Source organism: Conger conger, chromosome 12 (assembly GCF_963514075.1).
Source record: "Conger conger chromosome 12, fConCon1.1, whole genome shotgun sequence".
In the NCBI taxonomy this organism is placed as follows: Eukaryota; Metazoa; Chordata; class Actinopteri; order Anguilliformes; family Congridae; genus Conger; species Conger conger.
The window spans coordinates 7,638,259-7,665,954 of record NC_083771.1 but is presented as its reverse complement, the minus strand read 5'-3'; the positions used below and the strand labels follow the sequence as shown (position 1 = coordinate 7,665,954).

At 44.0% G+C, this 27,696-nt stretch overlaps 2 protein-coding genes across 2 annotated transcripts; one reads left to right on the top strand and one right to left on the bottom strand.

Moving 5' to 3' along the window:
• Window positions 1-17,994, bottom strand: LOC133141455 (uncharacterized). The gene is made up of 20 exons (XM_061262028.1): window positions 17,921-17,994; window positions 12,043-12,253; window positions 11,579-11,638; window positions 11,156-11,289; window positions 10,603-10,756; window positions 9,838-9,914; window positions 9,474-9,607; window positions 8,273-8,376; window positions 7,338-7,545; window positions 6,348-6,448; window positions 5,653-5,782; window positions 5,214-5,244; window positions 4,636-4,758; window positions 4,266-4,428; window positions 3,406-3,461; window positions 2,934-3,161; window positions 2,428-2,582; window positions 1,902-1,970; window positions 1,220-1,377; window positions 1-439 (listed from the first exon to the last, which is right to left on the bottom strand). Exons 1-20 carry the CDS (start codon window positions 17,992-17,994, stop codon window positions 281-283), a joined length of 2,529 nt encoding a protein of 842 aa, XP_061118012.1. The 3' UTR covers window positions 1-280.
• LOC133141454 (organic cation/carnitine transporter 2-like) lies at window positions 15,249-27,115 on the top strand. Its single transcript, XM_061262027.1, has 6 exons — window positions 15,249-15,335; window positions 20,242-20,413; window positions 20,512-20,638; window positions 21,404-21,501; window positions 26,436-26,650; window positions 26,928-27,115. The coding sequence occupies exons 2-6, from the start codon at window positions 20,319-20,321 to the stop codon at window positions 27,113-27,115; spliced, it is 723 nt and encodes a 240-aa protein (XP_061118011.1). The 5' UTR covers window positions 15,249-15,335; window positions 20,242-20,318.
• Window positions 27,116-27,696: the final 581 nt, after the last annotated feature.

The following is a 27,696-nucleotide window of genomic DNA, read 5'->3' as shown; positions in this document are numbered from 1 at the left end:
TTGGTTTTAAAATGTTTTATTGGAAACACCAAAGGCACTAGCACCACCACAGGCTCCTTGTATAAGGCAAGATTTATGGCATTCTTTGTGACTGATACTCAATCACACATTAAAAAAACATTAAAGGTCACACTCACAATCACATTTACAGTATTTACTGAGAGTACAGAGCACTTAAAGTACCAAAACAAAATAGAAAAATTCATATTACAATTCAACAACTGTAAACCTGAGAGATGTGACAGTTTAACTGTCACACACAATATAAATTATCTTTGGATCAGACTTGGTCCTCCTCGGCCACCATCTTCTCGATGGCGGTCCAGTCCAGTTTGCTGAGGATACTGCCAGTGCTCTCAGAGGGGGAGTCCCTGTCCAGCCCCTTCAGCCAGACTCCAGCTCCACTCCCTGGAGCTCCACTCCGCTCTTCCACAGAGCCCTGAGGAGAGAGCACCATACACCAGGGTGACATCCTATCCCACTTACACCCATGAAGAGCATTAGTATTCAACCACTTACGAAGATCTATCCATCTACAAAAAGCCAGGGATAAGCAAGGGCCGAGATTGTTATGATTGAATATAAAAACCTTTAAGCCTTAATTAGGTATGTAAAGGAGACATATCCCCCCACATGAAGGATCTGGATGTATCTAAAGCAGGGGTGTCAAACTAAATTCCCAGGGAGCCACAGTGACTGTGGGGCTTTCAATCAGCTGCCAATTGTGGCCTTGAGAACAAGATGTGTGGATTATTTAGCCAATCAATGACTTGAATGAACCACTGGTGCCAGGAACAACCTAAAAACCAGCAGTCACTGTGGCCCTCCAGCACTGGAGTTGATATCTGTGGTCTAGACAGTGGACTACAGTGATGTGTATGGTGGTTAATGCAGATGAAGACTACACTGATGTGTATGGGGGTTAATGCAGATGCAGACTACAGTGGTGTGTATGGTGGTTAATGCAGATGAAGACTACAGTCATGTGTATGGTGGTTAATGCAGATGAAGACTACAGTCATGTATATGGTGGTTAATGCAGATGAAGACTACAGTCATCTGTATGGGGGTTAATGCAGATGAAGACTACAGTCATGTGTATGGTGGTTAATGCAGATGAAGACTACAGTCATGTGTATGGTGGTTAATGCAGATGAAGACTACAGTGATGTTTGTGGGGGTTAATGGAGATGTGTAGTGTAGTGTAGTCAAGTCTGACCTGGTTGTCCAGGCCAAGCAAGCGTCGGATCTCCAGAGGAGGGTTCCATGGGCTCAGGAGCTGCTCGTCATCACTCTCCTCCTCCACCTCCTCTCTCACTTCCCTCTCTCTTCTCATCCTGTCCTCCTTCAGGGGTGGCCGTATTCCCTTCATCCAGCCTACGGGACAATTACACCATGATATTCCCAAGCCTATCAAAACCTATTCCCATTATCCAGCCTATGAGACAATTGCACCATGATATTCCCAAGCCTATCAAAATCTATTCCCTTCATCCAGCCTATGAGACAATTACACCATGATATTCCCAAGCCTATCAAAACCTATTCCCATTATCCAGCCTATGAGACAATTGCACCATGACATTCCCAAACCCGTCAAATCCCATTCTCAATATCCAACCTATGAGAAAATAACACCATGATATTCCAAAGCCTGTCAAAACCCATTCCCATTATCCAGCCGATGGGAAAATTACACCATGATATTCCCAAGCCTGTCAAAACCTATTCCCATAATCCAGCCTATGAGAAAATGACACCATGATATTCCCAAGCTAGTCAAAACCTATTCCCATTATCCAGCCAATGAAACAATTACACCATGATATTCCCACTGGTACAGAATCACACAGAGGATGTTTTCAGTGGTTAATTAAATTGCTCTAATTAAGGGGGCAAACCTTTGCCCGGTCTCCTGCCCCTGGTGTCTTGTACACCCCATCTCGTCAGACGGGCATCTGGGAGTGCACCTGCAGGAGCCACAAGGAGTTACAGAAAGAGTTACAGCATACCATCCTACACTTTTAATGCTTCAAGGTTAAACATGTCTTACTCTAGTCACTTGCCAATTGATCAAATCGTAAAAACAAGCCGTACTACTTTTTAAAATATCTCCTCAGTGGATGGCCTCATGTGCCCCCAGGAGCTCGAAACAGCAATTCTACAGTTACTAGTCAAACACCCGACTACTAGGATACCCTGCTACCCCTATATGTGAGGGCTATTCAATGTTTTTTTGATACAGAAATATTTTACAGAAGACTAAGATCCGTAAAGACCCTTAACCCCACATTGCTGCTTAGTCTAATCAACCCTAAGTCGATTTGGATAAACTAAATGCCAAATTCAACTAAATAACAAATTATTATTTATGATTTACAGAGCAGCAGAAAGGCACCAGGCCTGAACCCCCAGAGAACAGCTCACCAGGTCTGTGCATACGGCGGGTGGTGAGCTGATGTTCTCCACGCTGGGCAGATATGCTCCGTACTCCTGCGGTCCTCCCAGGAGAGGCAGATGTGTGGAACAGAGCGTCCCTCCCCCTCCTCCCCTCAGGCCTGCTGTAGCCGTGAGGAGCAGCCCTGGAACACACACAGCCCTCCGACCTGGTTACACTCACTCACACAACTACAACTCCCAGCACTCACAAAACTACAACTCCCAGCACTCACACAACTACAACTCCCAGCACTCACACAACTACAACTCCCAGCACTCACACAACTACAACTCCCAGCACTCACACAACTACAATTGGAGGAACTCAGGATAAAAAATAATAATGAATGATCTTAATGATCACAACTGAAAGTCGCAGCGTCTGTATACCTATAATTTACCAATATAACTTACAACTTATAAAGAAATCATATTTTGAGTGCACAGCGTCCTTAATACTTTTAAAGGTAATAACGGCACAGAAAGCTGCTGACCTGCGGCTGCTCTGATTGGTGCTTTGTGAGGGCTGGGCCTTGGGCCTGCGGCTGCTCTGATTGGTGCTTTGTGAGGGCTGGGCCTTGGGCCTGCGGCTGCTCTGATTGGTGCTTTGTGAGGGCTGGGCCTTAGTGAGGGTGGGCAGGGCTGGGGACGGCTTGAGCAGCTCTGTAATCAAGCTACAGGCCTCTCGGGCTCTGAGGGTGTGGTGTTCCAGCAGCAATGTCCTGCTCGACAACAAACAACATTAAACACACAGACCTCGACACATACAGTGCTCCAAAATGGTTGCCATGATCAGAAGTGCCGACAGTACAAACTACAAAAACACAAAATCTTCTTTAAGAGTTAAAATGGCAGTTATGTTGGTGAATATTTGCACATGAATATATATATATATATATATATATTTGTGGGTACAGTTTGTCAAAAGTGAGTCTGTAAGGTAAAATGGTTCCATGAAGCACTCACTTTTCCTTCTTTTCCTTCATTTTCTTGTTGGTAGAAAGATCTCTGGAGGTCAGATTCTGTAGACAGAGCAGATTAACGTAAATACATACAATACTATTTAGACCACTATTTAGCCTATTTGAAGCATATTAATGACTAATTAAAGGAAGGTAGCGTTAAAGACACGGCTTGTTATTCAGTGTACCTTGGGTCAGGCCAGTAACCTTAGGTTTGGTCAGAGACAGTTGAGTCAAGGTCTGATATTATTTTCAGACATATGCAGACCCTGAGAAAAAAAACTAGCCATATTTAATAATATTAATAATAATAATAGAATGGGGTCGTGACCACAGTGAGTCAGGACCTCAGTTTAACATCTCATCTGAAAGACGGCATCTCCGACAGCACAGTGTCCCCATCACTGCACTGGGGCATTGGGATTTATTTCACTAGAGGGAAGATCGTCCCCTACTGGCCCACCAACACTACTTCCAGCAGCAACTTTCCCAGGAGGTCTCCCATCCAAGTTCTGACCAAGCCCACACCTGCTTAGCTTCAGCCATTCGGCAGGAGAAGGGTGCATGGTTGTATGGCTGCTTGCATTTAAAATACTTTGATAAGTTTATGACAAAAACCCAGTTTTGTTCTCATCAGTTCTCTGGCTGTTTTGTGAGTTAGCTGAGTTAGCAGATTAGCTGAGTTAGCTGAGTTAGCAGGGACAGCAGGGTTAGTTAGCGCAGTCAGCTGGGTTAGCAGAGTCAGCAGGGTCAGCAGGGTTAGTTAGCACAGTCAGCACAGTCAGCAGGGTTAGCAGGGTCAGCAGGGTCAGCAGGGTCAGCTGGGTCGGCTGGGTCGGCTGGGACCACGATGCACAGCCTGACCTGAGTGGACGAAGGTGTGAAGGGCCGGTGCTCTTGCTCTCTCTTCTCCTCCCTCTGTCTGCGGTATTCTGCAATCCTTTCTTTCTGCTTCTTCTTCATCCATGCCCGCAGTTCCTCTCGCTGCTCCTCCTCCTCCACCCCCATGTTGTTCTGCTCACCCCGTCTATTACAGAGTAGAGATGAACCAGACCAGACAGACAAGTATTGATGGATTTGACTCAAGTCTGAAATTAACCAGAAATTAATCGGGACGTTTTAACATCGTCAAACTCTCGACCAGCGAACTGCTAACACACAGTTGTGCATCATGTATGTGACTGGAATATGCTGAGTGATTAGGAGTATTGATTGGCTCCCACTGGGCTGTTACCTGAGAAACCTGTCTCTCAGTGAGTCTGATGGGCCGAGTGAATAGGTGGAGGCACCTCTCAGCCCGCCCAACTCTGTCAGGGTGTCGCCCGTGTCACTCAGGTCCAGAGGCCCGTCTGAAAACCTGAGGGGTCAGAGGCTGGGTGAAACGGTGCAAAACGGGGAGAGTGTGTAACATGGGGATAGTATGTGATACAGGATCGTGTGCGATACAGGATAGTGTGTGATACTGTCCTGATATGGTGATATGGGGCGACATTGGTTCATGATGGTAAGAGCAGTCGTTGCACCAGGGCTGCCGGTTCGATCCTGCCCTGACTGTGTCGAAGTTTCCCTGAGCAAAACACCTATCTCCCAATTGCTCCTGACAAGCTGGTTGGTACCTCGTATGGCAGCCAATCACCGTTGGAGTGTGAGTGTGTGTGTGTGTGTGTGTGTGTGTGTATGAAAGGGTGAATGAGAAGCATCAATTGTACAGCGCTTTGGATAAAGGCGCTATATCAATGAGAGTGTGTGGAAGGGGGACAGAGCGTTCTACTTTAGCACACAGTATATGGATTGAATGCAGCACACACTTACTTTCCAGACCTTTCCATCATGGAATCAAAAGCTGCAAAAGAAATTTACAATTTTAGCCCTCAGTAAACAAGTGATGTCTTGCAGAGGCTAGCAGGTAGTTTGCTCTGACAAAGTTGTGGCATTCAATGCAGAGATTAAATGAAAGGCTAAATTGAATTGTTGTCATTTCACCTCATTACGTAACTAGGCACAAGTGACACAGTGAGAAAGTCCAGAAACCCTTTAAAGGCCTAAAGGTAGCATTTGACGGGATACCCTGATTGGACAGCTATGAAAACAGGAAAGAGCTCCTGAAAAGGTACTAATAAACTGGACCCTCACACCTGCAGCACAGGTAACAGCTATGAGATCCCCCTCAGAATTGGGATTTTGCTTTGGCTACTGAAAACACAGCATTGTATACTAACGTGGCTTTGCGACGATGCATGCTGCCTCTTACCGTCTGCTGATCTTCCCACACCACCCCTGCTGCTGGTGCTCTGCTCCTCCACGTCCCTGAAGCTCACACTGAGGCCCAAAGAGTCCCTGAGGCCCAGACCGAGACGCGAAGAGTTGGGGAGGCTGAGAGGCTGGAGGGTGACAAACACACATCGTATCGGACAGAAACTTCTAGAAACAGCACAGACACAAAGTCGGGTGGGCACGGATGGGGGCGATATGTTTAAACGGCATCATAACTTGGTCATAGGACCAGTTTAGACAAGAAAAACAGCATTAACACGTGCTGAAGTGACAGTCTGAAGACTTTTGACACTTAAGTTTTATTCGAAAAAGAACAGAGATTCCTAGTTCATTAAAGTTTGTGTGTGGCCTACCAACAAAATGGCTTGCGATTAACCCCTTCTGCCCCAGACCAAAAAATAATTCTGGCAAACTCATCGGGTGGGCGACACTAAACTGAATTTGTAAGCAGGAAAAACAAGACAAAACAAAACATCTGTTTAACACATTCACAACAGCAAATCTTTTTAAACCAACACCAGGACCAGTGCCTTCACTGTTATTCTATTGGATTAGCATTTAGCATTAGCATTCCCACAGTAGTGTTGCCTCATTTGGACTTTGAATAAAGAGTCTATCCTTTTTCAAATTCCTGGGAGATCGTAATCCGGGCAGCAGGGGTGGGCTACGCACCTCTATCTCCACGAGTAGCCCGAGTGGCTCCTTATCCTGGCCGGGTTCAGAGATGCCCCACAGGCCCGGTATCACAGGGGGACTGGGCCTCTCACTGGGTTCTGGAAGAAGCAAACGGATCATTCCCGGTGTGAAATTACAGAGCGAAGCTGTGCCTTGTAGACGGGTGTAACACACGGCAATAGATAGGAGGCGTGCAGACCTGAATTCGCCAGTGAAATTACAGACACAATACAAGCCCACGGGACAAACGACAAATCAGGCTGCAAACTTGAGATTGTCCTCGTGTATTTTCAAAATAAAATGAATATTCAAAAGTAACTCAATGAAACCATTGACCACAACCTAAATAATGGCAACCTAAAAAACGGAGCTTTAAAAAAAAAATTACTTTTAAAGCTTCAAGGCTTACTGAATTGTATGAGAGTAGCATCTGTAATGGGCTGTGAGCCAAGCAGAAGCTAACTGACACATACAATGAACCATTCAGTGTCACAGGCACTGGAGAATCTGTGTGTCTACCATGGCCTTCATTGTCATTTACTCAGTATTCCCGTGCACACCAAAAACTATAACTCCTGCAATAACGATGTGAGTATCCATGCTGATGAACCAAAACTTTCTGTAAATAGTCTCCCGGCTCTGTCATCTGCCATTTTGAACATGACACCTTGTAAATCTGGATGGATTTCGATTGGCTGTCTGTGTATCAATCGTTTATGCAGCTGGAAAAAAAATCACTCTGAAAGTGATCAACAAAATCGTCCATCATTATCGTTGTCATTATAGGTGTGGACATCCACTTCAGTTAGAACGATAAAAGAAACAAACTTTTTATAGTTAGCTTCATAGTTATAGCTCTTGGTGTGGATGGAGCTCTAGGGTTAGAGTTACCCAGCAGTGTGTCTAGCACAGTCTCCACAGTAATTTCTCAATGTTCTGAAGGGTTAGAGTTGTGTCTAGTGTTTAGAAGGTCAGGGTTAGAGTTACCCAGCTGTGTGTCGAGCACAGTCTCCACAGTCATTTGCTCAGTGGAGGTGTGATTTGGGCCAGGAGCTCCAGGCCGGTGGGTGTGGGGGGAGACGGGGGTGGAGGTCGGCCCGGTCGGGGAGGCAGAAGCCTGGCGGGAGGGCAGGTGCTCCAGCAGATCCTCGTCCTCCAGATTAATCACGTTGATGAAGTGGCGTCCTGCGCTGACCTGAGGGAAGCCATTCTTCATGTTATTGGACACATAATTGCCATGTCCAGTAGGCCTGTAGCTACTAGACCAGGCTCAGTTAAGTAATTGTCTTGGATTCAAACACTTTTCTGTGCTCGATTGATCTTGCCTGGTGCAATTGGGCTAACCAAGAGGACCAGAAGGTGGGGTTCGCATTTCTTGAGAGTATTTCATAGGTTCCAATACACCAGACAAGCTCAGTTAAGCATAGCATAGCATACAAGCATACATGGCCAGCGTATGACCATATACAACATACGAGTGATCAGACCTGGGTCAATTACGTAATTGTTCTGGATTCTATACTTTTCTGGTTGGCTCAATTGCAACAGGCAAGATCAATTGAGCACAGAAAAGTGCAAAACAATTATGAAATTTACCGAGGTGTGCAAGTAATGCTATTTAATGAATAAAAAAGTCAATCTGACCGTGTCCGGTCCCTGCTGGACCGCGCTCTCAGCCTCCCGGGGGAACATAAAAAAAACTTTCCAAAACATTACAGAACCTACTCTTCAAATTATTAAAAACTGGTCCATTACAACTGAAGAGTTTTTCATTTGGAGCCAACTGCAGGGATCAGCAACCCTGGGAGTCAGGTGTGAAGACTGTCCGGCCAATCATTAGCAGTAATTACCCGGGAGATAAGAAAACCCGGGCTGGATTTGGATTTGAGGGCCGGAGTTGACGGTCCCCGGCTGAGTCATACCTGCTCATGGGCAGGCCTCGGCCCCCGGGAGACGGTCTTGATCTGGACTGAGATGCAGGAGGCGGAGCCTGAAGTGTACACAGCGTCCTCTCTCCTGCTCTCACCTACAGGACCACAGCGTTACAAACCCTGCCGGACCAGGAGAACATCGGCAGTGGAGGCCTCCAGCCACCACCACGGGCTCCACCATTAAAGCGCAACTACACACAGGCCTGACTCATTTCCACATGTATTTTCACCACATATCAAATGTAACATTACAATTCATAGAAGATCAGTATTGCCTTTTCAATGTCACTGACTAAATGTGCACAGTTTTATCCATTGACAACAGCACATTTTAAGCGATTGCTGGAATGAAAGAACCTAGAAGGATTAATGCCATTCAAATCCTTGCAATCAATATTTAATGTACGGTCCTTGAGGCATAGCAGAATACCTGAAGCTTAAGTCAGAATGTCTCAAACCAGAATTTAATGAATTAAATAAAAACGAATAGGACTTATTTTATAATTTGGTATAATTAAAATATAATTTGGTGTCCTATTGGAGTCAAGTGGGCCACTAATGAATTGAGAAATTGATAGTAGCTAAGGAGAATAAGAGCAGAGCAAGCAATAAACGTAAACATTTAGCACTTATTGCAAATAAAAAACCAAGGTGTTTCACAGAGATAAAATAAGAGCGAGCAAATAAAATAGCATTAAAAAATCTTTGTCAAAACAAATCATGACCATGTGCACTTGCAGGTCCCGCATCAGCCATTGGGGGTCGCTGTTGCAAGATGAGGCCCGGCTGTTAGGCGACCCCTGCTGGTTAATCTGATGCCAGCAAATTGCCTGTTATGCTGAAGTGACTCATCTGTGTAAACCTCGACTTTAACAAGATACATTTTCCATATCAGGGAGAGGAAGCCGCAAAGACAGCACAAATTGCAGCCTTGTGTTTTTTCAGATAAATATGTTTGTTATGCTGTTATACCAACAGTCTAAACACGCCTGGAAGGCAGAGTTTTGGACTCACCCTCTGGCTCAGGAAGGTCAGTCGTGTCATCCTCGGGGCCTCTGTGAGTGTCCATGGGCCTATTCTCCGGTTCAGAGCCAAACGCCCCCTCCTGGCTGTACTGGTGTACTGCTCTACCCATGTCTGTCTCTGTCTCTACCTCTTCCAGTTCAGATACTCTGTGGAATATCACAGTTACGACTGGCCGCAATGAGCTTTCCGTCCCGGCTGTAGGAGCAGCAGGTGGGGGTGACCCTCTTACCCTGCAGGGAGCGGGGCTTGAACACGGACTTGTGCTTCTTCTCCGAGTTCAGGTCCCAGGTACGCACCGTACTGAGGGGAGCGGAGGGGTTTAAACATACATGAATAAGTGCCTGGCTGTGGAACGGTGCAATAAACGCAATGAAAAACATGAAAATTAAATGATAAAGTGCCAATTGAATCATCATTTCATTTTCGTCTCCGTGCCACTTTGAGGACATGCTTGGTAATAGCACTTATTAGCACTCATTGTGGGATTATATTCATGCATGGTGATTACATGGGTATGACTTCTTACACACCCATCGTTTGAGCACGTCAGGAACTCTTCCTTGATCTTTGGATGCCAGCAGCCACTGTTCAACATTGCAGTGTGACCCTGTTTCAGGGGTCAGAAAAATGTCTCACTTCAATAGCGTTTCACTGGCAATGGAAATATGTCAGAGAATAAAGCAACAGAACACATATTAACCATTTAAGCTGTAAGACCAGAAAAATGTCATTTCAATGTTCCTAACTACACATTCGAATGCGGAAGTACTGGTCACTACTGTTATAACAGGTCTTGACTTACACCCAATCCAAACATGAAGCAACATTAGAAAATGAACAGCCGAATGACAAGAAATAAATCTATAGAACACGTTTTTTCAATGAAGTCTAGACAACAAACAGAGCGAGCGTTGTCATTCTGGGACCAAATATCACTCGCTCTGTCTCCATTTCAAGAACATTTCACTGGTGCATCCCGCCTCTAAATTGTTCCTCTTGGTGGAAAACCAATGACCCATCGCAAAGGCCACTGGGAAGGAACAAGAGTGCTCGTAGTTTCCATGCATTATGAGAAAATTTGTATGCCAAATAACTAAGTTTTACAAAATGCCATTTAGAAATACTGACAAATTATTTTCCAGAAAGGAAGATGTCTGTCCAGCGTGTTATCCGATTGGTTCCGATGTCGTCAGGTCGAATCCTCAGATAATATCAAGAGAGGTTTGCGATACGACATTGCCCCCCTGGTCCTACTCTTCTATGGGTGAAAGGGACCCTCTTGGCGATGACCGTACCTTCGTGTTGGCCATGTCCACGATGTACTGATCCCCCTTCACGCACTCCAGAACCGGGAAGCCATCCCGGTCCAGGACCTTAGCCTGAGCACTGCCTGCAACCACCAGGATGACATCGCCCGTGACGCTGTACTGCAGGGACTTTATCTGGTGGCTGTAGGGAGATCAGAGAGAGAGAGAGGCCGCCATTTGCAGCAGAACTATAGAGAGACCACCGTGTACAATTGTACTGGAGAAACTTAAATGGAACAATATTTCGGTCATTGCCAATTTTGCAGAAATAAATAATCAAGAAAAGCAAAAACTTGGATCGACAATTTCATCTCAGAGAGAAATGGCTCTTTTAATCATTTAACTTTCAACATGCAGCTATCAAGTACGTAATTGTGCGGCCAACTAGCTAACCTGAAAAAGATGCAGCTACCAATACATAGCTAAGCTAAACCAACACTTGCAAAGAAACAAACTAACAAAGGGTGTGACACATGGAGTCTTGCTAATAGATACAGAAAAAATATTTAGATAATATTGAAAAACACATAACTGAACGTACCACTCACAGGGCTGCAGGGATCGAAAGGCCTGCAGAGCAGCATCCATCCCGGCAAAGTCCCAAAATCTCACATCATAGTCGTATCCCCCGGTAACCAGCCGAGCACCCGAGGGGTCCAAGCCCAGAGCGGATACCTGAGTGTCACAGGTGAGAGGTAAACATTCCATCTCAGGTAAACATTCAACATTCAGCCACAGGTAAACATTCCATCTCAGGTATACATTCTGACAAAGGTAAACATGAATAATTCGGACACAGGTAAACATTCTGATAAAGGTAAACATTAAACATTCCGTCACAGGTAAACATTCTGATAAAGGTAAACATTACAGAACATGCAAACAGGTTTTGTAGCTAATGATTCCCTGGAGTCAATGACTGAATCTCCTGGCATGGCTTTTACAGTATGAAAGGATGTCTTACCGTTTTTGTGCCATGCTGCAGTGTGATTTCATGCGTGTCTGGAATTCTTTTGACTGGGTTCTGTGAGAAAGGAAAAAAAGAGAACATCGATGGGCTTGTAAACTTTACTTCAATACCCAGAATGCACAGTAATAAATACAAATGGCGTACAGCAATTGAACCCAGGAACAAAAAAACTAAACAAAATGGCCACCAATATGGGCACCAAGAATCATGCCTCGCGGCCCTGCCATGATGTAAACTTGGCTTGCAATACACTGGTAGAACCAATGCATTTCATTTAACATTTATGCAAAGTCAACAAGCACATATTAATCATGTGAACAAGAACCACCAAATCTGCTATATCAAAGCATGCCATAGACCTGCACTTCAAGCATTTAAAGTTTGAATGTATAGTTTATGAATGTTATGAATGAACCAGTTCGTAACATTTAGCCAGGACGATACCAAACCACGCATACGTCATCGTCTTCGTCCTGCATGTCTTCCTCGTCATCATCATCGTCCGCCAAACTGCCTCTGCACCCCGGAGGAAGTGGGGGGCCCACAATGTCGTCGGGGTCTCCGTGGGTAGCAAGCTTGGAGGGGATGGGGGGGCCAATGAGGTCGGAGCTGGAGTCGGAATCAGAACCACTATCGCTGCTGTCCCCACTGCTGCTACTCTCCTGCGGCCTGCAGGAAGACAGGACGTCAGTGGCTATTCTCCAACTGCAATGCGGCCATTTTGTGAGGACACTGTTATCTGCGCAGAAAAACCCCTTTTTGTGAGGACATTTATCTTGGCAGAAAAATCCTATTTTCTGAGGACACAGTGTGTAGCCTGGGGAGAAGAAAATACATGTTTGTGAGGACAATTATTTGGGTAGAAAAACCTGAAGGGCTATTATACATTACTGGCATTTGGCAGAAGCTCTTATCCAGACAGACGTACAGTTGATTAGACTAAGCAGGAGACAATCCTCCCCTGGAGTAATGCACGGTTAAGGGCCTTGCTCAAGGGGCGGATGTTATTGTGGCTACACCGGGGATCAAACCACCGATCTTGTGTGTCCCAATCATGTATCTTAACCGGTCGCCCAGGTTTTACATTTACCTTATAAGGTTTTACATTCAAGTTCTATCAAGGCAATCAACCTTTTTCCCCAACTCAGAATGCAAATAATAATTTCTGCATTTCTGCTCAATTCAGGATAATGGAGATTTGAACATATGCCTGAAACAGGCTGCAGTCGACTGCATAACTTCTATCAAGGTGAGTAAGGACCTTTTTTTTTACATGCAAAGTACCAAACCACCTACAAAGCCTTCATGAAACGGTGTTTGCTTTCTTTCATCTCAAAATCTTGAAAACAACCTTGTCCATTTCACTTCCAGGTTTCACAACCTGTACAAGCAGCCTATATCCTGGCGTTAACTGTCCGTGTTGAAGCACATTTAAATGATTTACCTTGAGGTTTTTGCTGCAGGTTTGTCCCTGCAGGTGGATGCAGCTACCAGTCTGACTTTGCTCTTCTGAGAACTCCCTGCTTCCTTCTGCTGGGCTTCATCCTGTCGTCTTTCCTCTAGGCAACACACAACTGTGTTAACTACACCCACACACACACAACTGTGTTAACTTCACCCACACACACACAACTGCGTTAACTACACCCACCCACACACACACACACAACTGTGTTAACTACACCCACCCACACACACACACAACTGTGTTAACTACACCCACCCACACACACAACTGTGTTAACTACACCCAACCACACACACACACAACTGTGTTAACTACACCCACCCACACATACACACACACACACACACACACAACTGGGTTAACTACACCCACCCACACACACACACACACAACTGTGTCAACTACACCCACCCACACACACACACACACAACTGTGTTAACTACACCCACACACACACACACACAACTGTGTTAACTATAACCACACTCACACACATACACACACAACTGTGTTAACTATAACCACACTCACACACATAGACACTCGCGCACACGCACAAGCACACACAAACACACACAATTTTGTTAACTACACTCACACTCACACACACAAACACACACACACACACACACACACACACACACACACACACACAACTGTGTTAGCTACACTCACACTGTGCTCAAATGCATAGAATCTCACTCACCTAACGCTCTATTGCTCCTTTCGATTGCTGTTCTCCGGGTCTGCTCAAAGATAGCCTCCAGATCAAAGGTGCAAGCCTTCTTCCCTGATGGGGTAAAAAGAACATTATCTTTTTTTTATAAGCCCGGCTATAGATGATCCAAACGAGATACTTTGATTTTATTTAATCGAAGTATGTTTGGTAAAAACACATGTAAATCAAAACACCCACTTTAAGATCCCCCTGCTAACATGTGGATGCCCTAAAACCCCAGTTTAATTGTATTTGTCTTATTTTCTGTGCAGCTCAGTTCTTTAAAAGATCAAATCCATCGTTTTGGGGCACCAAACATGACCACAGTCCTGCACTACTCATTTTTGTCATCATGATTTCATTTCTTATACAATTCCCTATGAATACTTTTGAAGAAATGCTTCTTGAAAATAATGTATAAACAAATTAAATCAGAATGGGGAGTAAATTTCAAGTGCTTTACTCTTAACCAACAATCACAATGTTCTGCCTAAAAAGATAATGAATGTGTAATCAATTAGCCTTTCCAAAATGCTTAATAAAAATAATGATAATCCTGAAATTAAGTTCATAGTTTATTCAATCCTGCTGTGACAGCTGTGGCCGCTTATCTGGGTATCAATCCAAATGTGAGGGGTAACTGCTATTACTTATATCGTAATAGCAGTTTTCAGACAGAATATTAGGTAAACAGGTGTAATCACAGTTTTCGTTATTTCAATCATTTTCAAAATGAATACATTTGGATGGGAAGGGGCATTTGGATGCATTTTACCTTCACATTTTGCTGTAATGTGTATCAGTTTGTATGTATAAATATAATAAACAACTGTTGAATTAAGTAGTGCACTCATTAGAAAAACTGATATGCCTTTCGAATGGAAGCACCTCAGTCTATCTTCATCTAGAATTTGGTTCGCAAAAATCCAGCCACGTAAGTTGCTTGAATGCCTGTGCACTTTAACCTAATGTAAATCATACTTTTTCGGTCCACATCATTCAGCAATAATATGATCACGTGAATTATTTCTTGCAAGGGGGTAAATATGCCGCTTGACAGGAAACGCCCTCGGATTAAAATATTTAGCTTTTACTGTTTTTAAAAGCACCAGTTGAAGTTAGTAGCCTGTATTATCTGTTTTGGCTGCAATCATTTGTGTTTACCATGCAAGCTTCAGACTATGACGACGTGACCACATTTCTGGGAGAATGGGGATCTTTTCAAAAACGGATTATGTTACTCCTCTGTATAAGCGCAATACCAAACGGGTTGTCACTGTTTTCCATCGTGTTCCTCGCTGACACGCCAGCTCACCACTGCGCGATACCATCAAATGCCAATATTAGCGCGGAATGGATAAACTATTCTATTCCACTGGAAGAAGACAAAGGAGTGATGCGATACAACAAATGCACCCGTTACAAACTGGACGTAATACAACGTCTTTCGGACAATAGATCCGTGCCTGGAATTGACGTGAATGTTACTGAAATAGAGCAAGAAAGCTGTAAGGATGGGTGGGAATACGACAAATCAATTTACGTTTCAACCATAGTGTCCGAGGTAAGTACATACACGCGACTGAAGAGGCTGGAATATTTCATTTCATTACATTACATTACATGGCATTTAGCTGACGCTCTTATCCAGAGCGACGTACAACGAAGTGCGGATCAAACACAAGTGCGAAGAGGACAGTTCCGAGTCCTAGTGTAACCATACAGATATAATCGGAACCCTTGAAGAATACATCAACTTCCAAGCTAGCATACCACAGTTGGCAGCTAGAATACCCTGAGTACAACAATACAATTGCTAATAAAAAAACAACAATATCTATACAACTATATAAGTGCCATTACAGTCTATGGCATATATAAGGCTAATCACGGTGATTATGAGTTGGGGAGGGAAAGGTGTAGTCTGAAGAGATGGGTCTTCAGTCTGCGCTTGAAGGAGGTCAGAGACTCTGCCGTTCTGACATCCACCGGGAGGTCATTCCACCACCGTGGGACCAGGACAGACAGCAGTCACGAGCGAGAAGTGCAGGTGTGGCGAGGGGGAGGCGCCAGACGGCACGAAGTGGCAGAACGGAGGGGTCTTGCTGGTGTATAGGTCTTGATAAGTGATTGAATATATAAAGGGGATGATCCCTTAACTGCCTGGTACGCGAGCACCAAAGTTTTAAATTTGATGCGAGCCATAACAGGCAGCCAGTGGAGGTTGCTGAGCAGGGGGGTGACATGTGAATGTCTGGGCATATTGAATACCAGACGGGCTGCAGCATTCTGGATCAGTTGTAGGGGTCTGATGGCAGATGCTGGAAGGCCAGCCAGCAGAGAATAGCAATAGTCCAGGCGGGACAGGACCATTTCAGAAGGAGTTGGGTAGGATCGTCATACAGATTGCATAATAATTAAGATTACACTGTATGAACAGAACACTTAGCCTACTTTAATTGCAGTAATGCACATAAAATATGACAGCAACATATTTAAAAAGGCAAGATAGTTTACTTTACACAATGGTCCAGTTTTCAATATTACCCAAAAAAATTATGAATATTGCCAGCACAGGGGTTTCATTCATTAAATGGGTAACACTTTACAATAAGGTTTCATGAATTGGTATGAACTAATTAAGTTACATACGTAGTTGCATAACTAGTCTACTACGGAGAAGTTAATCTGTTTTGGTGGGTTGGCCAAGTGGCAATTCACTAGCGGTAAAGCCTTCTGTAGACACCAGTGAGATCTTCGCTGCAGCGTCCATCTCTTCTGCGCTTTTAGTAAGCCCATTATCTGACTGGGTATCCATCTCCTCTGCAGGTAAGCTACTGTTAATGCGGCAACATCGTTGTTAGGAGTTTTAAAATAATTTGGGCAGGCGAATGCGTGTCAATGTGTATGTATAAAAAAAGAAACCAATAGCAGACTCAGGGGTGTTGAAAAAAATAGCAGGTTTTAATTAAGGCAGATTAAGGGGCAGACAGGGTAATCACAAGTTCAAAAACCAGGTGGTCAGTCCAAACAGGCGAAAGTACAAAAGCGTGCTCAAAAAACAGGCAGGGGTCAAACAAGAAAGCAGAAAACAAAAACCAACCCGACAGAATGCCGCAAGGGCTCGGGAACAAGGAGGCTAGAACAAGGGTAAACGAATATCAGGGCTCGGGACTCAAAAACATGATAGGACGAACTAGCGAATTGCAACTGCGAAGGACATGTATAAATGAGACAACCTAGGCGGGGCATGGGAGTGAGGGCGGTGTAACACATGAACATCAGGTGAGAAACATGAACGGCCAATAATACAATAACGAGGGGGAAACGAAAATGCGGACTCGATTCACAAAGGCACACATGTAATACAAACGGCTCCGGACTAGGGAGTAGACGATTGCAGAGTTAAGGAACGTAGTGATAGGGGAGAGCAGGTGCGAACATTTCGCTGAATCAAGGCAAGCAATTTAGGGATAGAACAGGGAGGTGGAGTTATAGAGCAGTTTTGAAGTAGAGGTAGAGTTAGTCTTGGTTTCGTGATTAAATTACAAATACCCAAAACTAGTGAATGTTAGTTTGTTAGTTCGACGAACATGTTAGTGTGTTAATATAATTAGTAATGTACAAATGCATAGTTGCCAACTTTCACGCTTTCGGCGTGAGACACACGCATTTGCCAGTTTTCACACGCACATGCAAATGCGTGTGTCTCACACCGAAAGCGTGAGAGTTGACAGCTATGCAAATGATATGTTAGTTGGGATTAGTATATTAGTGAAACCCTGAAATGGAGAGAAAGCAGGAAGCAAGAAAAGCGAAACAGAAGGAATCGTGGGTGGGAAACCGGAAAATTCCGAAACCACCCGAATAGTGAAGCACGCAGACAGGAGAGTGATTCGGGATAAGAAAACATTCAGACACAGACATCACAGTGGAAGACGGGTGCAAAGACTAATGAATGTGAACAGAAAACCAGACATGAATATGAAAAATAATCCATTTGCAAAAATACCAAATAAACTAACAGACACAAATCAGGATCATGACAACAATAAAACTAGTCAACCAAACAACATCATCGGTAACTGAGATCGATGGTTGCCTTGGCCCTAGGCTGCAGCCTGTACAGCCTGTGTGGTTAATCCCAACAGAGTCTGGCGCTGGACTGAGGTCACCTCCAACTTCTCCATCTCCTTCCGCCCCCTCCCACGTTCAATTGTCATCTCTAAGCTGTCATGCGTGTAGCCAATTTATTAACCTTATTGTAAAGTATGACCATGAAATTAAAAGTATAACAGCATGTACATACTGTATGTTAACTTGTGAAAGTCTAACTTGTCCAGTAAATATGTGCTCTGTCCTCAGTGGGATCTGGTATGTAGTGATGCTTGGAAGGTCCCCGTGATCACCTCCACATGCTTCTTTGGCATCTTAGGTGGATCATTTATTTCTGGGCAGCTGTCTGACAGGTAAAATAAAAACAGGCTGGTCTCAGTTTGTAGCTAAACATCTTATTTCATGTTAGTTTAGAGGCATACTATGCAGCATATTCACCTTTAAAACACGAAACATTATTTTATGCCATAGATCTTTAAATAAATTGTTTTCAGTGTGTTCCAATGAAGCAGGTACATTTTTGAATGTTCAAATTTAGTTTCACATGGAATCCTACAGACATTATAGAAAAACCAGTAATGCCTGTTAGACTATATGGAATTAATTCAGATATGAAAACAAGAAGGAGCCTTTTTAACTGTCAAACTATCTAACCAATGAATAGAGAGAATACTTAAAAATAGGTACGGGGAGCTTTCTTTCACAGACTGTTTTATGTCTTTCTCCTAGGTTTGGGAGGAAAATTGTTCTGTTTGGAACAATTGGACTTCACACTTTGTTCACATTCATCCTGATTTTGTCCACATCCTGGTTTATGTTCTCGGCTCTTTTCTTTTTTGTTGGAATGGGTGGACTTAATACCTTTTTGATAGCATTTGTCCTAGGTAATTATGAGTCTGTGTTGTTGTTCTTCAATATACGGTATGTTAATTGCAAAAAAAAGTAATTGTGACATTTTGCCATCTGATAGTTATTTTGTCAACAACTTTTTTTCATGACCCCCTCCATTATTTTCTCCTGTTTTGAAGGCCCAGTTTTACTGGTCAGCTTCTCCTACTACATTTACATTTACATTTTAGTCATTTGGCAGACACTTTTAATCCAAAGCGACTTACAAGTGCATAGGTTAAAGCAACACATCCATAACTAGTAAAATACACATGAAGTGCTGTTCTAAACATACAGTCATCATAAGTGCAATTAAAAAAAATATATATATATTTTTTTTGGGACCATCTGGCACTCATCCACCACTACTTGGCTGAACACCTTACAATGAACACACCGAAGAGCCAAAACATTATGACCACTCACAGATGAAGTGAAAAACGCTGATTATCTGGTAACAACAGCGCATGTCAAGGTTTGGGATATATTACACAGTAAGTTGGTTCCAGTAGTCGAGGAGTTGGATGTGGGAGAAATGGGCAGGCGTAAAGACATGAGCGACTTTGAAAAGGGTGCTCCCGGTCAGCATTGGTGAGTACTCACTGGCAGTGGTCCCAGGAGGGACAAACCACAAACTGGCGACAGGACTTGGGCACCCGAGGCTCATCGATGTCCAAGGGCAATGAAGGCTATTAAAAAATCCCCAGATCTCAAATCTCAATCCAATCAAGCATCTGTGGAATGTGCTGGAACAACAAGCTCGATCCATGGCGGCTCCACCTCGCTACCTACAGGACTTAAAGGATCTGCTGCTAACGACTTGGTGCCAGATACCAAGCACCTTCAGAGGTCTTGGAGAGTCCTCCATGGAGGACCACAGCATATGAGACAGGTGGTCATAACATTACATTACATTAATGGCATTTGGCAGACACAGTTGATTAGACTAAGCAGTAGACAATACTCCCCTGGAGCAATGCAGGGTTAACGGCTGTGCAGCTACACTGGGGATCGAGCCACTGACCTTGTGGGTCCCAGTTATGGACCTTAACCACTACTCTACAGGCCGCCCCATGTTTCATAATGTTTTGGCTCATCAGTGTATATTTGTAAGTCCAAATAGGTGATTAAAAAGTGGTTGCGATTTTTTGTTTTTTGTATTGTGGGCTTGTGTACACTATTTATCAATGGAAGTGTGTGCATACAACTTTGATAAATGCCACAGAAGATTGCAGGTTTGATCATACACTCAAATCTGAATGGTATTCATGCCAGGTTTAATAGGACAGTATAGCCTCCAATGCATAAAATAGTTACAGTGCTTCACAGGTAAGTGTACTTGCTCACGGGATCATGTGGGACAGTGGTGATTATTCAGGTATTCTTTCATAATGTTTTATATTAATCCTACAGTCTGCAGTTTTCTCTGAAATTGACTTCCTGTTCCCTATATATATTGTCTAAAGGAGCAGAAATTTTGACTCCATGTCTTCGGACCATATACTCCACTGTGGGTATCTCCATTTTCTTTGCCATCGGCTACATGTTGCTTCCGCTGGCAGCCTTCTTCATCAGAGACTGGAGAATGCTGCTGATTGCCATCAATGTCCCAGGAGTTTTCTATCTCCCTCTTTGGAAGTAGGTGCATGATACAATTGCCATTCAGGTGGGTATTGGCTATCATTTGAGTATTCACTACTTGATGTGTGGAACTGACAGCATTTATGTTGGGACAGGTTGATCCCGGAGTCCCCTCGATGGCTTCTCTCTCAGGGCCGGGTGGAGGAGGCGGAGGCCATTTTGAGAGCCGCTGCCAGGAAGAACAGAGTCACAGCTCCAGAGGTCATCTTTCAGCCTCTCCAGGTCCTGCTAATTCTCCACAGTTGGAACTGCCTGTACTATCCAGTCACAGCGTTGTTCACATTTTAATGAGCATTTTGGTCATCAAGCTTTTGGTCCCAGACTAATGTCTCCAAGGACATTACGGGGACCAATGTCCATGAAAACTGAAAAAAGATGAGTGACAGTGAATCTATGCAGCGTTGGGGTATGTCTTTTTTAGACTTGTTTCTCAACCTGCTTTATGGCCTGACATCTCCAGAAGCTCCATCAATGGCTTTTTTCCATTGTAAAGAGAAGTAATCAACAGTTTTCATTGGGATATCACTCAAGTGTTAAACTCAAATTGGGGCAATTTTGCACTCCCCTGTCCACATCTATGCTCAGGGCCTCACACAAGCTGAGAATTTCACTCATCCCTTACGTCAACATGAATATGGGCCTCCATGCATCAGTGGCCAATCCATCACATCTCGATCAAGTGCCATCTTTGCCAGCAGCTGTGTGCTTTGCCATGGTTTCTGTCAGAAACAGCTAGCGACCAAACTTAAAATAGGCTGCTGAACACAAGCCCTGCTAAATAATCACACACGTGTCTGTCAAAACTTGAATGAATGCCATGAATGCCATAATCAGTTATGGGCAAAAGAAGTGTTGAACACTGATATGTCCGTTCGAACCTCACTATCTCCATGTGATAATAAATATATTTTGGATAGTTGACAATTTGTTTTGGGAGTCTGAAATGGGTTAAATTAAACGCATTTGTTGTGACACGTGTTACTGTAGACAGAAAACAAGACAGAAAAATTGAGCCGTCACAACGTCGGTGATCTTGTGAAGTCCAAGAACATCCGCTGGATTACGATCATGCTGAGCTTTGTGTGGTGAGTGTCACGAAACCCTGGACTAATAAATAGCTAAAAATGCAGTAAAAGATTTGCTGTTGTGTAACCCTTATTTATTTGCAAAAGTTGAAACTGATGTCTAAAGCCTCAATGCAGCAAAAATGAAGTAAAGCTACCCATAACATAGGCCTACTGTATATTTTATATTTTATAATTTTATAAGTCTCAACGAAACATGCCAATATTCTTGGGCGAAGTGTCTTTAGCTTTGTGCATGCCATAGATTATAATGGAACTTATATATAGTTTTATATATAGTATTGTTGTACTCTGGGTATTCTAGCTGCCAACCGTGGTATGCTAGTTGGTAAATTGATGTATTCTTCAAGGGTTCAAGTTTTATCTATATGGTCATGCTAGGAACCAAACTGTCCTCGTCACACTTGTCTCTGTATAACTGCTCCCAAAGGTCCTTTTCTCTAGCACAGACACCCACGCATCGACTGATGTTCACGTCTGAGGTTTTATTGTCTTCTTTCGTCGGCAAACACCTTGAAAAACGTGTGCGCCTTGTGACCAAACTCAAGGAGTAGTTACATTCACTTTCACACCCTCTCGTCTTTGCTCTTCTGTTCTCTTGCTTTTCATTTACAAAAGGTGTCATCTAGTCTTCCAGTAGCTTGTGCCAGGACAGAGCTCATCACGCTCCTTACTGTCTGTATTTGGCGCTCCCAAACACCTCCCATGTGGCTTGCGTCAGGAACATTCATAAGGAAGTCACATTGTTTTCTTGCAAGATAGGTAGAGATCCTCTCTTTGTCTAGTTCCCTAAGACCTTTCTCTAGCTCATTCCTTGCCCCGACGAAATTCGTCCCTTGGTCAGATCGGATCTGTCTTACCGCTCCTCTGATTGCTATGAAGCATCTCAAAGCATTTAAAAAGGCGTCAGTCGTGAGATCCTCCAACATTTCTACTATCCAATATCCGCTGGCCCTGAGTTCGTTCAACGTTTGCCCTCGGCCTTGGTGCTGAGTTTTCTTGTGACAGTGATCAAGTATGAGTTGTGTGACGATAGCTTCCTTAGGAAGGATCACTGGATGTTTCAACTCAAGTGATGCGGAAGATCTTCTCAACCGCCCTCCAACCCTGAGCAGACCATTTTCAAGGATGGGATCAAGTTGGTGTATCTTGTGGGTTTTTAGCAGTTTATCAGATTTGTGACTAAGCCATTTCAGCTCTTCCTCAAAGGCTTCTCTTTGTGCTGCCTTGATGAGCGCAAGAGCGGCTAGTCTTCTTTCCTCTACACTAATAGGCCCTGACCGGTCTTTATGTGCCAGTCTTTGAATCCGAGCGGTAACGTTGAGGGCTGTATTCCAATCTGAGAATCTTGACAACCTTTCGAGGAAGCTGTCTGTTTCAGAGGCTTCTGTTTTCAGGACTTTTACCTCTGGGTCCCCTACAAGAAGCTCTGGGGATTTTTGGTTCGTGACAATCTCTCGTTCCCATAAGAACTTAGGTCCTATGAGCCAATTTGAATCCATGAGCTCTGCCACCGTGAGACCCCTAGATGCATGGTCTGCAGGATTTTGACTTGTTTCGACGTAGAACCATTGACTTGGATCTGTTGTCTCTCTGATTCTCTGGACACGGTTAGCGACAAACACATGACAGCGCCGGGCTTCGTTCTTGATATACCCGAGCACTACCTGTGAATCTGTCCAGAAAAACTCCCGATCTATTTTCAGTTCGAGCTCTTCTCTAAGAGTGTTGCTTACCGCAGCGGAGACTGTAGCTGCAGTGAGCTCGAGGCGTGGTATGGTGACAACATTTATGGGTGCCACTCTGGCCTTGCCCATGACCAGTGCACAATGCACTTGTTCATCAGCAACAATCCTGATGTATGAGCATTGCCCATAACCGTTATTGCTAGCATCTGAGAAATGATGCAGCTCAATGTTTTGGATTGTGCCAAGGTTCTTAGGAATGAAGCATCTTGGTATTTGGATTTTATGTAGATTCTCCAAGTCATGGAGCCATGTTTCCCATTTTGGCTGTAGTTCAGGAGGGAGAGGATCATCCCAACTAACTCCCCGCTTGCACATCTCTTGAAGCAGTCTTTTCCCATTCAAGATGTAGGGAGAGAGAAATCCTAATGGTCATACACGCTGGCGACTGTTGATAGGATTCCTCATCGTGTGGCTGCCTTTTCATTAAGGATAACATTGAATGAGAACGCATCTGTCTCTTTGTTCCACTTTACCCCCAGTACACTCTGCATTGGAAGCTCGTTGTAGTTCAGATCTACATCCTTCACAACGCTGGCACATTCACTCTCTGGAATCGCATCCAAGACTTCTCTGCTGTTGGACACAAATTTGTGCAAGCGTAGCTTTCCCTTCGCACACATTTCTTGTGCTTCTTTGACTAGCTGCTTGGCTTTCTCGACTGTTTCTACGCTGATAAGCCCATCATCCACGTAGAAATTCTTTCGAATGAAGCTCGCTGCCAGTGGGTAGTCCCTTTCATATTTACTGGCCAGATATTTCATGCCATAGTTGGCACATCCTGGAGAGGATGTGGCTCCAAAGATGTGCACTCGCATGCAATATTCCTTGGGCTCTATTTCTGTGTTCCCATTTTCCCACCACAGGAACCTCATGAAATCCCTATCTTCTGGGCTAACATGGAAGCGGTGAAACATCTTTTCCACATCGCAAATGATTGCAATTTGGTGCTCACGAAATCTACACAGCACCCCAGTCAGAGCATTACTTAAGTCAGGTCCTGTGAGTAGGTGATCATTTAGAGAGGTGTCAAGGTATCTGGCGGAGCAGTCAAATACGACTGATTTTTTCTGGCTTCCTAGGATGGTACACCCTGTGGTGTGGAATGTACCATGTATTGCCCTCTTTCGGTGAGATCTTTACTTCTTCTGCATCACCATCTTTGAAGACACTGTTGATGAATTTCACATAGTCCTCTTTGTACTTGGGACTTTTCTCTAGTTTTCTTTTGAGGTGTTTCAATCGGGCTATAGCGAGCTGCTTGTTGTTCGGAATCTGTGGACGCTCTTTCCAGTCCTTTCTCATTGTGTTGAACTTTCCCATTCAGTAGCTGTAGAAACTGAATATCTTCTTGGGATATGTTCCTTTCTCTTGGGTTTGTGTCCAGAAAATCTGTTTCCAATGCCTTAATCACAGAGGCAGGTGTAATAGGCGGAAGCTCTTTCACAGAGACGCGATGACAAAACCCTGTGACGTGCCTTGAACTAGTACGAGGTGTTTTGGATCCCACTATACTCCAGCCTAAATCAGTCTTGCGTATGGATCATACTCTTCCCCTGATATCACCTGTTTTGGTTTCAGGGCCCTTGCGCAATCATAGCCAATTAGGAGTCCTACAGGACAGTTCAATAGATCTGGCATCTCTTCTGTTATCCTGCGAAGGTGGCTCCACTCTTTCGCTGTTTCACAAGTGGGAATGGTATTTTGATCCAGTGGGATGTATTCTCGAGTGTACACTGGTGGTAACTCAATGCACTCTTGTGAAAGGTACCCTCTCACTTTTAGTCCCACCACTCTTTGACAGTTGACTATTGAACCCCTGTCAGTCATTGTTGACAACTTCAATTTTACAGGTTCTGTGTCTGCTTGCATTTTTCTACACACTTCTTGGTCAATAAATGTATTACTGCTCTGTGTGTCCAGTAATGCATACACCAAGGTTTCTGGGTTGTTTTTTGTTGCACAAGAGAGCCACACCAGAACAATCATTGAAGTACGATCACTGTTGTCCACTCTCACGCTGAGAGTGGAAGCTTTTTCCTCAGTTGGTGGTGCTGCTGCTCTTTCTTCTTTATGACGTTCTTCATGAAGCGGAGAGGGATGGCTCCGCTTGCAAATATTGCAAGTGGCTCTGTTTCGACAGTTTTTAGAGACATGGCTGACTCTGAGGCAACCAAAGCACATGTTGTTGTTAAAGACAAATTGTTTCTTTTCCTCCAGAGGCATTGCTGCAAATTTTTCACATTTATATATGAAGTTATCTTGTTGACAACAGATACATTCTATTTGCCTTTTATTTTGAGTGGCCAGAGGACTGGTTTTGGAACCCTTGTCACGTTCTGATGCACTTGAGTTCTTTGTTGTGGGTTTTGTTTTTTGAGACACCATGGTTGACGTCACCAGGGGGCTGGCTTTGAGGCACTTCTGTTCCCTCCCAAGTTTTTCATCTGAATATTTTAGTGCATGAAGGGAGGAAATCGGATTGCATGCAACGTGTGCCTCCTCTGCCACGAAGTCTGAGAATTCCTTGAAACCTGGATATGGCTTCCCTTCATCCAGTGCTTTAGTGACATACCGGTTCCATCTGGTTGTTGCCCAGTCAGGAAGTTTCTGTAGTAGCTTTTGATTTTCTTCACAATCATCTAAAATCTTTAGACCTTGTACATGGGGCATTGAATTCTTGCAGGAGATGAGGAAATCACTAAACTCCCTTAGTTTAATAGATTCTCTTGGACCAATTTTTGGCCAGCTACTCAGCTTTCCCCGGAATGCTCTTTGGACTACGAAAGAGTGGCTCTGTGTTTGATTTGCACTTTGTTGTACATCGCTCTGGATGAAAGCGTCTGCTAAATGCCTGTAATATAATGTAATGTAATGTCAATGTTGTTTTCAAACACTGGTTCAAATAGTTTTAACAGTTTAACCAGAATATTGGCCTGCTTCAGTAGTGACTTTGTACGGACATACACAGTTGGCATACTTTGACAGAAATTTGTTTTCAATGAGCATCCATAATAACACCATGAGGATTGACATAGGATTATATTTGGAAAGAGACAAGACATCAAACTATCTGGATGATAAATAGTACTCCTGGTAAGGGTAAACATAACTTCATTCAATTTTTGGATGAACTGCCCTTTTAACAACTGTTAAAATCCCCCTACCCCCCACCCCCCATCTTTTCAGGATTGCAGTCTCCATTGGGTACTTTGCCTTATCATTGAACTCCTCCAATCTGCATGGTAACCCCTTCCTGAACTGTTTCCTCTCTGCGGCTGTCGAGGTCCCGGGCATCATTCTGTCCTGGCCCTTACTTCGCTCGTGCTCAAGGAGATTGTGCCTCTTTGCTACGTTGTTCCTCGGTGGAGTGCTACCACTGTTTACTCTGCTCATACCAAGAGGTTAGTCAGTCTCGCCATGAGGCATTTTCCATGGCACAGTGCCCCCTACTGGCCAAACATTTATTATTGCAGCAACATTGCTGTGGCAGGTCTTTAAAGGCTAACAGTACTTAAACAACTTCATGAAGTAAAAAAATAAAATTCAAGCAGAATATGTTTATGTAAATTATTGTTACTCGCAGTATTGTTTGTGCGAACCATGTTCAAACAAACCACACTCCATTGTTGTCTCAATATTTTGGATTGTTCTGTTCTGGCATCTCTCTTTATGTGACAGATTTGAAATTGGTATCTATTGCACTGGAGATGATGGGGAAATTTGGATTCTCAGTGGCTTTCACTATCGTGTATCCCTTCACGGCGGAGCTGTACCCCACAGTCCTGAGGAACACCGCGGTGGGCACCTGCTCCATGGCTGCTCGGCTGGGCAGCATTGCTGCCCCCTATTTCCTCTATCTGGGTTAGTGAGCCTTGATACCAGCTCCACACTTTCAGTCAGTGTTTCTTCTTTCACCAGTGCCTGTCTTTCTGCCAGTGTTTACCTTTAAATAAGCATTCCACTTTCACCCTTTCCCCTTTCTCCTTTTCTTCCTCATTCTTCTCTTGTCAGACATGTTGGTCCTCCTCTATTGTGAGACTGATATTCCCTGCTGTCCACCTTTTCCTCACATGGTTTCAGTTGTTCATTCATCAGTATTGAACAAGGGGTGACCCCACTCATCAAAGAATAAGAGATAAAACCTTGTTCCATTTTAATTTGTTAATGATTTGTGTTCTGAATGCTGAAGTTTATTTGCCTGACAGTGGGAAACTCCGCCTTTTCTTCCGTTATGCAGGAACCTATTCCAAGTCCTTGCCGTACATATTAATGGGGGGCCTCTGTGTTTTGGGAGGGTTGCTTAGCCTCCTACTTCCTGAAACCTACGGTATGCCTCTCCCTGAGACCCTCGATCACATGCAGACGATTCAAAGGTAAGGCAGCCACATCTTACAGCATCTGCTCCCTCAGCTGTTAGCACTGTGCTACAGCACTTTCTGAGAGTGAA